Source organism: Carcharhinus amblyrhynchos, chromosome 14 (genome assembly GCF_965287045.1).
Source record: "Carcharhinus amblyrhynchos chromosome 14, sCarAmb.v2.hapA, whole genome shotgun sequence".
In the NCBI taxonomy this organism is placed as follows: Eukaryota; Metazoa; Chordata; class Chondrichthyes; order Carcharhiniformes; family Carcharhinidae; genus Carcharhinus; species Carcharhinus amblyrhynchos.
The window spans coordinates 35,363,608-35,376,667 of record NC_137337.1 but is presented as its reverse complement, the minus strand read 5'-3'; the positions used below and the strand labels follow the sequence as shown (position 1 = coordinate 35,376,667).

At 40.0% G+C, this 13,060-nt stretch overlaps 1 protein-coding gene across 3 annotated transcripts in view; it reads left to right on the top strand.

Moving 5' to 3' along the window:
* The window catches only part of nin (ninein (GSK3B interacting protein)), a 144,832-nt gene extending 138,804 nt beyond the window's left edge, over window positions 1-6,028 (top strand). For 2 of the 3 annotated variants that reach the window (XM_080202662.1, XM_080202661.1), the window contains 2 exons: window positions 4,185-4,298; window positions 5,247-6,028. In XM_080202662.1, coding sequence (XP_080058788.1) covers window positions 4,185-4,298; window positions 5,247-5,459 — 327 coding nt within the window. In that variant the 3' untranslated portion in view covers window positions 5,460-6,028. Of the gene's footprint in view, window positions 1-1,978; window positions 4,164-4,184; window positions 4,299-5,246 lie in introns of those variants that run through there. The other variant, XM_080202663.1, reaches the window with a different exon arrangement.
* Window positions 6,029-13,060: the final 7,032 nt, after the last annotated feature.

Here is a 13,060-nt window from a genome sequence, read left to right as displayed (position 1 = left end):
CAAAAAGAATGCTGTTGATTTAGTTGTGTGCTTGTGTGGGTTTTAATTACTTTTGCAGCTCAAGAAGTGTTGACAGGCTCAATTTTATACCATTTCTATTGCAAAGATTGTAGTAGGCACTTTATGTCCTTGTTAAATAGAACTTTGTGGCAGAAAATTCATATGGTAGCTTTATTGGTCTATTGGAAAGGTTTACCTCATTGACAGGGCATAATCAAATTATGCCTCTTTGTTCTGAATTAATTCAATGCTTAAACATTTTTGACCTGAATCTAAAATATAAAAAAAACACTCCTTGCAGCTTAGAATATAATGGAGTCTCAGTTGTCAGGGCTCCTGCAATTTATTCTATAAATCTTCATTAAATCCATGAGAGGACATGATCATTAATTGTTAGCAATATTCATGTTTGTTGCAAGAAATTAGCATCTGATCAGCCAGCTCACAGCTTTCTCATCCGTCCACCCAAAGCTCCAGTCGCTAAAGTCTCAGAGACTTACGACTTTTCCTCTTCTACAGAGATAAGTGGTGAAGAGTGTTCGTTCATTTTCGTTTAAACCATTGGCAGCCTTTAACAGCACCTATGTCTGCTAGACTGTGATGGTAAAACCAAAATAGAACCTGCCTGTTTAAATGGACTTTTCACTGATAGGTCAACTGCTGGGATAATGGAAAGATGTTTATACCAAAGTTCACTCTAAGCTGCGCAGCAATCTCAGGTCCTAAGTAGGTCACACACAAAAATCAGCTCTTCTCATTCACCACGTGTGTGTGGCCATGCAAAATATTCAAAGGACCTGAATACAAACCTATCAGCAGGGCACAACAGTAAAAAAGGATATGTTGGTACAAACCTTTCAAAAAACCCAACAGTTTGTCTGCCAACAGGGTCAGCAGAGGTAGCACTGCTGAGAAAGCCTATGTTGGTGAGAGGGAAAACCAAACCTCAAAGCAGTAATCAGCAGGGTAGTTTCTTAATCATTCTTCAAGATATTCCCCATTTAGAAAAGGGTTGTCTTCTATACAGCATGCTGCGAATTACCGACAAATATTAAGTTCTCATCTTGACCATGTTGATGTAAAGAAGTGATAGGTGAAGTAGGCTTCTTAATTGGGTAGGAGCAAAGCAGTTATCTCTAAACTGTATTCATGAACATACCACCGTGTTCATGAATACAGTTCATGAACTTTTGTAAAGGATATCAAAGAGGGTCACACTGTTGGAATATTGTCCAAGGAAATCAGGGGGCAGGGGGAAAGAAACAGAAAAAGAGGGTATGTTGATACAAACCTTTCAAAGAGCCCCCAAAAACATGAAATGCAGCAGCCATATAACATTGTGTGTGAAGAGAATTATTTCGCTTCTATTGGACAAACATTCTGTCCAATTGGTGGATTCTGAGAACAGAGGTTATTCTGAGTGAATGTTTGTGTCTGATTGCTACGATATGATGATTAAAATTACATTTGTGAGCTCCTTTGGTGATTTAACCAATTAAGATTGTGAATAACTGAGCCCGAAGGATCAGAAAGGTCCCACTTTGGTCTTCAATCTATCTGCTTTAATTGTTCACAGGCAGGGTGATGGTGAAGTTGGCTTTGGTGCCCTGGCTTAAGGAAGGAGAATTAGCCAGGATTCCCCCTTCTTGACCCATGTGTAGTGATCCCTGCTGCAAATACAGATAAATATATGGATGTTGGGTGTGGAAAAGACTGGGTCACAGTGTGATTATCTTGCAGTATGTACATTCATTCCCATACATGAAGAACATGTTTTTACCAGAATAAGACAAGATGATTTTCTGGTTATATTGCAACTTTTGGTACAGATTGACTTTACTAAGATAGCAAATTGTTTTTAATTTGTTTTGTCTGTAATGCTTTTGTCATGGTGATACGTAACTATGAGTAATGTGGGATATTGAGGCAATTCTTACATAATACAGGGTGAAGTGTACCACTTACATTCTTTCTGTAGGCCCTATCACCGGAGCAGAGAGCAGTGCATGCTGATACCTACAGGCGGATTGGGCACTTGTGAAGGCTTTCGTTGTAAACAGCTTTTTATCATAAGTAGAAATTCTTCTCAGAAAAAAAAGAATATTTACACTTCCTTATGTTTTGGATAAAAATATATGGTGTTATAAATTATTTTTATTTATTAAGTATTTGATGTAGAAATGTGATTTTTTTTAAGAAAACCTATTATTACAAAAATGCCAAGTGTAACATATTTGTTGAATTTTATTTAAAGTATTTAATTTTTCTAGTGTTGTAGATATCCATCACAATTGTCAATTATGTACTTAAGTTTCAAACTTCCACATCAAACAAATTTGTTTTATTTCATAAGGTATAATCTTTCTACTCTTAATTGCAGCCTTAAGTTACAGGCTATGAGTTATAATGGACGATGTCAGAAGTTTCTTGCAGCTTGGAGAATGTTAATAGTCCTGATTTTTTTATTACCTCTTCTGAGAAAATTGATGCATATATGTTAGCCTCTCATTTTGCAAATATTTTCCTTTCTGTACCTATTCAGTTGCTTGATGCTTAGTACCAATAAATCTGTTTCTTACACTTTTTTGCATCTTCTGTCTAAATTAAAAATACTTTTCTTTCTAGTAATCTAGTGTTCTGATTGATATGGATACCTTCCCTTTGTTATACATTTTTTATTTTTACAATTAATCTGTGACTTTGTGTCTGATTTTTATGTAACTTAGTATTGCTTTATACTTTGTGGAAAATACTAAATTAATAAGACAATGCAAATCATTTGAAATAAAACATTGTATGCAGTTTTTCATTGGTTCAAATTTCCCAATTCAAAATTGTCTTTGTCTATAGTAGACACTTAACCACAGTAAATTTATTTCTACTGCTGTAGTGATGGCATCATTATCCCCTTACTTGGTTAGCATAGTTTTAGGTGTTTATTTTTTTCTTAAATTTCATAAATCTTTGTATTATTTACACCTTCATAGAATCATAAAACCCCAACAATGCAGAAGGAGGCCATTCGGCCAATCAAGTCTGCACCAACTCACCAACAAAATCATATTACCCAGCCCAACCTTCGCCATATCCCTGTAACCCTATGCATTTACTAAAGCTTCCCCCAACCACATTTTGATTTGACTTATTATTGTTACATGTATTGGGATACAATGAAAAGCATTGCTTCTTGCGCGCTATACAAACAAAACACCATTTATAGAGTACTTAGGGGAGAAAGACAGGAGAGAGTGCAGAATAAAGTGTTACAGTCATAGCTAGGGTGTGGAGAAAGATCAGCTTAATATATGGTAGGTCCATTCAAAAGTCTAATGACAGCAGAGAAGAAGCTATTCTTGAATCAGGTGGTACTTGATCTCAAACTCCTGTATTTTTTTCCCAATGGAAGAAGGTGGAAGAATACGTCCATACATGTCTTTGGACACTAAGGGGCAATTTAGCATGACCAATCCATCTAACCTGCACAACTTTGGACTGTGGGAGAAAACCGGAGCACCTGGAAGAAACACATGCAGACACAGGAAATGTGCAAACTCCATACAGACAGTGACCCAAGGCCGGAATTAAAGTCGGGTCCCTGGTGCTGTGAGGCAGCAGTGCTAACCACTGTACCACCATGCCGCTTAATTAATTTGAACTCAGAACTTGCTTTTGATTGCCTGTTCAAGCAATTCTAAAATGTTGTTGAGCTCACTGGCTGACCTGCCGTTTGTAATATTAACTGACCAAGCTTGCTCTCACTCCAAATATCACTCGTTCAGTAATATCTTTTCACAAAATACACAGTCACTGAAGGCATATTTCTTTCTCTTCATTGTGTTGTCATGACGTTCAAACATGTTTTTAAATAATTGTCAAATAAGTAGTAAAAATATTAAATAGATGTGTATTGAAATTCAGTTGATTTAAATTATATAACTAAACTGAAATTATATAAACCAGTTGTAGATTTTTGTCTTTTCTGTGAAATTCCACTTAATTAACTATTTTATTGAGTAGCTTTAGAAATTTTTACACTCAAATGTTACTTATGTTTTGAGGTTTTTTTACACTTGATTAGAATGTTGCGTTCAAGTTTTTTTTTGTACAATTAGAAGTAAATTCATGGTTATGGTTTTCACCTCATTTTTGACCATCATGCAATGTATTTAATATTTTTCTTCTAGGAGAGATATGAACGACTGTTGAAAAAGATGGAAGAAAGGATGCAAGATGTTGAAAATAAGTTGAGGAATACGAAGCTACTTCTTCAAGACAAAGCCATGCAACAGAAAGAACAAGTAAGTTGTGCATGATTATCAGGTTTATTGTTGTAATGAATGTGCTTAAGATGTATCTTAATCTTATCTCAAATCTTAATAGTATTTAAAGAAAATGTGATAGATCTCCAGTCATTTTTTTAAAATCGCTATCCAATCATTAAATCCCCCACTGTCAACATCTTTGGGGTTGACATTGACCAGGAACTCAACTGGACTTGATGCATAAACGTAGTGGTTACAAGACCAAGTCAGAGTCCAGGAATACTGCAGTAAGTAACTCACCTCCTAATTCCCCAGAGCCTGTTTGCCTCCTGACTCCCCAGAGCCTGTCCACCATCTACAAGGTACAAGTCAGGAGTGTGATGGAATACTCCCCACTTGCCTAGATGGATGCAGCTCCAACAACACAAGAGGCTTGACACCATCCAGGACAAAGCAGCCTACATGATTAGCACCACACCCACAAACATCCACTCCCTCCACCACTGACACTCAGTAGCAGCAGCGTCTATTATCTACAAGATGCACAGCAGCAATTCATCAAAATCGTTAAACAGCACCTTCCAAACCCATGACCATTTCCATCTAGAAGGACAAGGGCAACAGATACATTGGAATACCTGCAAGTTCCCCTTCAAGCCACTCACCAGCCTGACTTGGAAATATATCACCATTCCTTCACGGTTGCTGAGTCGAAATCCTGGAATTCCCTCCCTAACGGTAATGTGGGTCAACTCTCAGCATGTGGACTGCAGCAGTGACTATGGTCCTTCTTAAATTGGGTCCATAGCATGGGAAAACAATAAAATTAGACTAAAGTAGTCATATAACTGATTTAACCAAATCAAGAAAAATTTCACAGATGAAACAAAAAAACTTTACAAGACTTCACTGACTTTCCAATGTACATCTCTTTGAGCAAATAACGGAATGGTTTTTATAACTTTATTTACTATTCATTCCCAGTTGTCAAAGAATGCTAAAGCAGATGAAAAAGTCAAGGACTTGTATGTTGAAAATGCTCAACTCCACAAGGCTCTTGAAATGTCTGAACAGAGACAGAAGACAACAGAGAAGAAAAACTACCTGCTTGAAGAGAACATTGCAGGCCTTAATAAAATTCTGAAGGACCTATCAGCACCACCATTGTCTGGGCCCTCAACTCATTATTCACCCTGATGCATTCTATCAATAAAATCGCGAGGTGCCGTGCAAAGAAGCAAAACACTTGAAACACTAGTGCACTTTACAGATTGAATATTTCTTTTAGTAATTGCTTCGTTTTTCCTGGATTCCAGCATTTTGTGGATTTCAGAACAGAAAACCTAAAAGATGGTGGTGCTGCGCGTGAATTACATAATACTGCCCGGAAACTGCACATCACTGCTCCAAATTACACATTCGGTAATGAGATACGAACTGCTAATTAATTTTTGAGTTCATGGGGATTTTTTTTTAAGAACTGCTGTTTATAAGTGGTTTGCTTAATTTTTAAATATCCTAGACCAAAGAATATCGTAACTGGGAGAAAAGCCACTGGAAAGAAACTGTTGTGCTGGTGTTGCAAAAATATTAAGTGTATTTGTAAATAAGACCAATTTTGGCTTCTGTATTATCCAAAGTATGAATGCTGATAATTTAAATGTAAAGAAAGATTGTATTGTGTATAACGTGTACAGTTTGTATGTCAGAATGTAAATGTGAATCAGTCATGTGTTCAAGAAATAAATGTAAATACTGTTATTTAAGGTTAGACTATGCAGAACAATCTAATCAAATCAATGTGTTTCAAACTCCTGGAAAATCCATTAATATACAGAATTTCAAGGAGTATCATGCTGCCTAATATTTAATTTTGTACTAAATAAACATTATTTGTATTAGAAACCAAAACTTCAAATTAATGTAACCATACAAATCACTTGTATATGGTGTTTACAAGCTATAAATGTACATTTTCATCCACACAGCTCCTCTGACAAAGAAATCCGTATGATGTAGGACTTGCTACTTAAAGCAATGGTTATCCCATAAAATTAATATTTGTTACAATTTATAGAACAATCAAACCTTTTTAATTGCATGAAAACCAAACTTGAAGGTGGATAGAACTTTTCTTTTTCGATCAATTTTGTGTTTATTTCAGAAATAACATGAGGGGGTGTATACAGCCAGTGTTTAAAACTTATGCATTTATTTAAACTCCTAAAAATGAAAATGATAGCGATGAACCAATCTTCCTACTTAATTTCACTGGTAAGTGTTTAACCCTGTTGAGTAAGGTAGGGTAAGTAAAATCTGAATGAAGCCAACACAAAAATCATCTTTTATTGCTTCATTCAACAAGGTTTTCACAGATGTTGACATGAAATTGTAATTTCAAATAGGTTCTGCATTATTTTTCCTTTTGTTCTGTACCGTCCTTCCTTTGATAATGCAGAGGTACACATAGGCAGGATCTCTTGAATGCAGAACTTTAAAACTTGCTTCCTGTCAATGCAATTAAATATTTGGGGGCAATTCGCCCAAAAAAAGTTCTAAGTGCTGTTTTCGTGGAAAACTGGTGTAAATCACAATTGTTTTTTCAGTGGGAATACTCCAGTCTCCCATACCCTACAGAGGTCACAATCTTGAAGATCAGTAAAAGCTTGGGAGGACCAGGCTGTCTGGGAACGCTACGCACGCACAATGGCCCAACAGTTTGCTGACCAGCTCGATCACTGGCCAGCCTGGAACCCCTGCAGTGCTGCATCGCCATTCCTTCCCCCCACTGCCCTATTGCAGCCCCCACAAGCATTCCCAGGTCAGCCCCAAACCCCCCCACCACCACCACCTGTCCTGGAGCACCCTGACTTTTACCTCCACCCCTCCCCCCACAGGAGGGAGACCTTCCCCCCCCTCCATCCAGTCCGCCACAATTGCTGGCCTCCTCCTAGTTCTGACCAAACCCCCATCCAGTGTCTGGGGGGGGGGGGGGGGGGGCGGGAATTACCCCCCCCCCAAACCAGTCGCCCCCATGTCCTGCCTCTTGGCGATGCCTAGTGGGCAGTATCAAGGTCCCCCTAGGATGGGCACTGTGCCCATGCCTGGAGGTACCACCCCCTGCCACCTGACCCCTTGGGGGCCACGATTGTCCCCCTCTTCACTCCAGTGGGGTCTTAAGCTAGCTCTCTGAAAGTGGGGAGCCACTCTAATTTTCCCCCCCCCCCCGCAGAGTGAAATTGTACTGGTGGGGTAGGAAAGGCTATCGGGCACGGAGAATTCAGTCCTGGGCCCGATAACGACATTTAAATAACACTCAAATAAGATTAAAATCACATACTTGTTGTTCCCGCCGGTTTCCAGTGTGGTCATGACTGCACTGGCTATCCATCGCTGGGAGATGCCTGCACGCTGGGAATGCATGTGCGAATCCCGCAAATTGGTACATATTCTCCCAGCCCAACCCGTCAAAAAAATTAGCAGGTTGGGATGGGAGAATCGCCCCCCTTAGTGTTTCAAACAATATTTCACAAGGTTATCAAATATATTCTGCCTTGTGAATAAAACATTAGATTTTGGGGGCAATTTTCCAGCCTTTTGACACTGGCACAAGGGGGCTGTAACAGGATTCATGTTGCAGATATCTTAGAATGAGATCTTCCATATCAGGCGATGTTATCAGGTTCTTGACCAGCGATGCTGGAAACCTGATTACCAGTCACCGAGAAATATATTTAAATATTCAAAACTAGCTTAATGCCATATCTTCCAGGAAAGTTATTTGTTCCCACACTACTGTCTCCAAAACAGAGATCAGACATAATGACCACACCAGGAGCTCGTCACTGAAGACTCCAGGAGGTAGGGGGACATGGCAAGGCAGTGACGCCTGGCACCCTGGCAGTAGTGCCAGATTCAGGGCTTACAATGAGTGGGAATTCACATGGGGGGGAGGGGGGAGGGGAAAGGGAAGGAGGGCAATGCTGATGATTAATGGGAGAGCCTGATGTGGACAATGTGGGGGTATTTTAACATTCATTTGAGATTGGGGCATAGTGTATAGCACCATCTTACTCTTTGATCATTTGTAATTTTTCTCTGCCTTAAATTATCAGTTCTTAGATCATCCCTTCACTTATATGCAGCCTGTCAACACTTTACATATACCGATTATACTTAACTGCTTGCACTTAACTATTAGCACCCGTGATTACCTGTAAAGACTTGCTATTCAGCCGGCCTACACTGCACTATATTGTTTGTACTTATCCACTGACACTCTTGATTACCTGTGAATGTAGAGCTATCGTCATTCCACCATATAATTCTGTGCCTGCGCGCCTCCCGCTCCACTTCACCTGATGAAGGAGCAGTGCTCCGCAAGCTCATGGTTTCAAATAAACCTGTTTGACTATAACCTGGTGTCATGTGACCTCTCATCATTTCAACACTGTTACCATGGCAGGCTCTGATGGATCTTTCCCTGACACCTTCATCTTCCTCATTAATACCCCTGATCACTCATTACCCCAGTTCTCTCTAAACAGTGTTGACTTCTATTCCTTGAAGACTTCAAATTTGAACCCTCACCTCCACTTAAACATCTGTACATCTCTTTATTTTTGACCTCCCACAACTCTATACCAATCCACTTTCATAAAGCACCTTTCCTCTGCTACTAGTCTTTCCTCCATTACCCCTTCACCCCCCTATTGGTAATCGTGCCTTCAACAGCCTAGACTCAGCCTTGCCCATTCCCATCCCTATCTCCAAGAGTCCATAGTTTGGAAAACATTCCCTCAACATCACCATCCATCTCACTTTCTCCTTTAAAACAAAAGAAAATATTAAGATTGTTGCTGTGGAAGTTTCCTTATTATGTAAAACACTAAGAAGGTGTCTTTTGGGCATTTAGAACTTATCCAACTGGCTAAGCCTATTAGTGGTCATTACTCTTATAGTTTTTATTTGGCGCTCACAGCCTAATGGAATTTACCTTGGAATTGGCAAGTTCACAGAAGTACTGAATTTTAATGGGGTAGAAGACCACTTAAGCCCATCAGGCGGGATTTTATAACCTCGCTCAGGCGATCCAGCCCAAGGCCAATGGAGAATCGGGCAGGCGAAGCGGTAAAATTCTGGCCAATGTGTCTGCACTGACTCTCCAAATGAACATTATAACTTAGTGCTATTCTCCTGCCTTTCCCCATAACTTTACATGTTTTTAATTAAGTAATCATCTTATGCCCTCCTGAATACCCCAATTGAACCTGCCTCGGTCGCACTTTCAGCCAGTGCATTCCAGGCCGAAACCACTCACTTTGTGATGGAGTTTTCTTTCATGTCAAATTTGCTTCCTTTGCAACTCACTTTAAACCTGTGACGTCTTGTTCTTGATCCTTTTACTCAGGGGAACAGTTTCTCCCTATCTACTCTGTCTAGCTCCCTCATGATTTTGAACATCTCTATCAAATCTTCTTATAGCCTTCTCCTCTCCAAGGAGAATAGTTCCACCTTCTCCAATCTTTCCTCAAAACTGAAATTTCTCATCCCTTGAACCATTATTGGAAACTACTTTTGCATTTTATAGCTGCAATATTTTAAAAGTAAACTTACACTATTTTACATCTCCCAATACAGTAGACAGCTTTAAGAACAAAACATGGTACAGCACAGGAACAGGCCTTTCAGCCCATTTGTGCCAACACAGATGCCTTTCTAATATTTTCTTGCCTCTATGTGGTCCATATTCCTGCCTATTTATGTATCAATCCAAATGCCTGTTGAACATTTTTATAGAATCTGCTTCTACCAACTCCTGCAGCAGTGCATTCCAGACATTCACCACCCTCTGTGTGAAAAACCTGCCTCTTACATCTTGTAAACTTGCCCCCTCTCACTTTCAACCTACGCCCCTGAGTAAATGACCCTTCGACCCTGGGAAACGGACTGATTATCTACTCTATCCAAGTGTGTCATAATCTTGTAAACCTCTTATCAAGTCCTCCCTCATCCTCTGACGCTCCAGTGAAAACAATCCAAGTTTGTTCAACCTTTCTTCATAGTCTATATCCTCCAAACCAGGCAGCATCCTAGTAAATCTCTTCTGCACCCTTTGCAATGCATCAACCTTCTGGTAGTGTTGCAACCAGAATTGTACACAATACTCCAAATGCGGCCTATCCAAAGTCTTATACAGCTGTAACATGATTTTCCAGTGCCTGTACTCAATGCCCCAACTGATGAAGGCCAGCGTGCCATATGCTTTGTTGACCACTTGTCCACCTGAGTTGCCACCTTGAGGGAACTGTGGATCTGCACCTTTAGATCTCTCTGTAAGCTAATATTTCTAAAAGCTCTACCATTTACTGTATACTTTTCTTCTGCAGCAGACCTTCCAAATCACACCACCTCACATTTGTCCGGGTTAAATTCCATCTGCCATCTTTCAACCTTTTCCAACCAATTTATATCACTTGTAAACCACTTCTTTAAATCGATTTATATAATTATTATTGTTCATCACAATATCAAACCACTTGCCTTCAAACTTCCTCAATTTGTTTTACCTTTACAGTCTGTATTTAATTGAACAAGTCACACTTCCACAAGCTTGTTTCCCACTTTATGGCCATATGACAAGGATATTTCAAAAAGGAAGTATTAAACTTTGCATTTTCCTCACAATACACTCAAAATACTGGGGCTTCATCAAGTGTATTTCTTAAAAGTTATCTGTGTGATTACTAGACAGATATGTTGGCCGGAATTCTCCAACCTCACCCATGGCTGGGATTCTCTGGTCCCATGGCTATGAATGAAGATTTGGCTGATTACCAAATTCTCCATTCTCGCTGGCAGTGAGGCTTGGGTGTGTGACGTCTGAGAATTCTAGCCAATGTAGTCCTTCCTGCAGTGCAGCAGCAAGTACGTCACCCCCCCGCCCCACCGCTGCCGCCAGCCAGGATAGATGTTCGGCCTGGATAAATGTTCACACAAATATCAGTTTCTAGCTCTTTACAAATATAGTACTACAAAAATATAACTTTGGGCTTAACTTCCAACGGCCATTGGAAAGAGGAGGGCTGCCATAAATTCAACCAAAGGATACATGCCAACCTGCCCTGCAAATTAACGGCCACACTTCCAATCTCGGGAGATGCTGGGGGCCAACAGTGAGAAACTTCATGCAGTGAAGTACAACCCCCTAACAATGCAACCGGATCAGGGAATGCCCTGCGAGGTCAGCTTTTGACAGATAACTTTTGATAAGACAAAGAATTCCCCACAATTTTAAATATATATCCCAACATTTCTTATTTCTTTTAAACAATTAATGCTGTTACTATTGATTCATTATAAGTGTAATTACTACATTTCTTTCACTGATTGAATACAATTATTAGTGTGCAGCATGCTTAAAGGTATTTATATTTTTGCATTCAGATTTGGCAACTCATGACATAGGGGTGAAAAAAAAGTCAAAACCTCATATATGAGAAATTGAATATGTTATCAAGTAATTTCTGAAACTTAGAACTCCCAGTTTCTGAATTTAAAATTTAAATTCGGAATTTGTTCCTGAGGTACTAAATCCAACTAGATGAGACACAGTCCTTGCTAACTTTGAGGTGCCAAAAATGCAGGTGCTTTGGATATGCAATGATCCAGTTCTCCCCACAATTTTCACAGGACAATATAGTTTCTTTGCTAACTTGCTGAGGTGTCGTCATCGCAGCAGTGAAGTGCTGTAGCTGAAGCAAAGAAGGGTGAGAGTTCAGACGTTTGAGGGTGGTAATGAGAAAGATCTGGTGGTAATGCTAAATTTAGTAGCAGTTTAGGAGGGGGAGGCCTATGGTATGTGTTGGAGGGAAAGCGCGGTGGAGCCTGCAGCATTGGCAGCAGAATCTCTCACACTTTCACAACCTCAAAGGCAATCTGCAAACCATGCAAGTGATGATGAAGATGCTGAGATTATCGTTGATTGTCTGTATCAGAATCTATTACAGGGTGAAAGTTGTGAGGCCAGCTCACAGCTGCTACTCCAAACCTTAGCATGTTTCCCAGCAGCTGTAAAGACAGAGGTCAATACGCCGCATGTGTAGATTTCTTAGGAGCAGAATGAGCTTATGAGACGGCAAAATGAGTTGCTTCATAAGATTCTCACTAAAATGCTAACATCCACCCACCTTATAATCATAGAATCCTTACAGTACAGAAACAGGCCATTTAGCCCATTGTGTCTGTACTGACCCTTCAAAAGAGTGTTCCACCCTGGCCTTCTTCTCCATCCAACCCTGTACATTTCCCATGGCTAATCCCCCTTAGCTACACATCTTTGGACACTAAGGAGCAATTTAGCATGTACAATCCATTTAACCTGCACATATTTGGAGTGTGGGAGGAAACCCATGCAGACGGAGAGAGAATGTGCAAACTCCACACAGATAAGCACCCAATGCTGGAATCAAACCCAGGTCCCTGCCATTGTGAGACAGTAGTGCTAAACACTGTGCCACACAATTCTGGAGACTGCTGGGAAAGCAACAGGGCCTGTACCTTCTGTCCACTAGCCACCCAGTTTAAATAAATTTGCTGCTGGGCACGCACCTGGGACATGAGTGGTTATTTCATGGCGAAAGGGCTAGGGGCAAGGTGGAAGGAATTAACATCACTCCTCTCTTGCTCCCATGCTGCCTATTCTATCTCATCCACCCCTTTAGCACGACGAGTGTTTTATTTCATTGCAGTTATCTTTGATTTTGATTTGATTTATTATTGTCACATATATTAACATA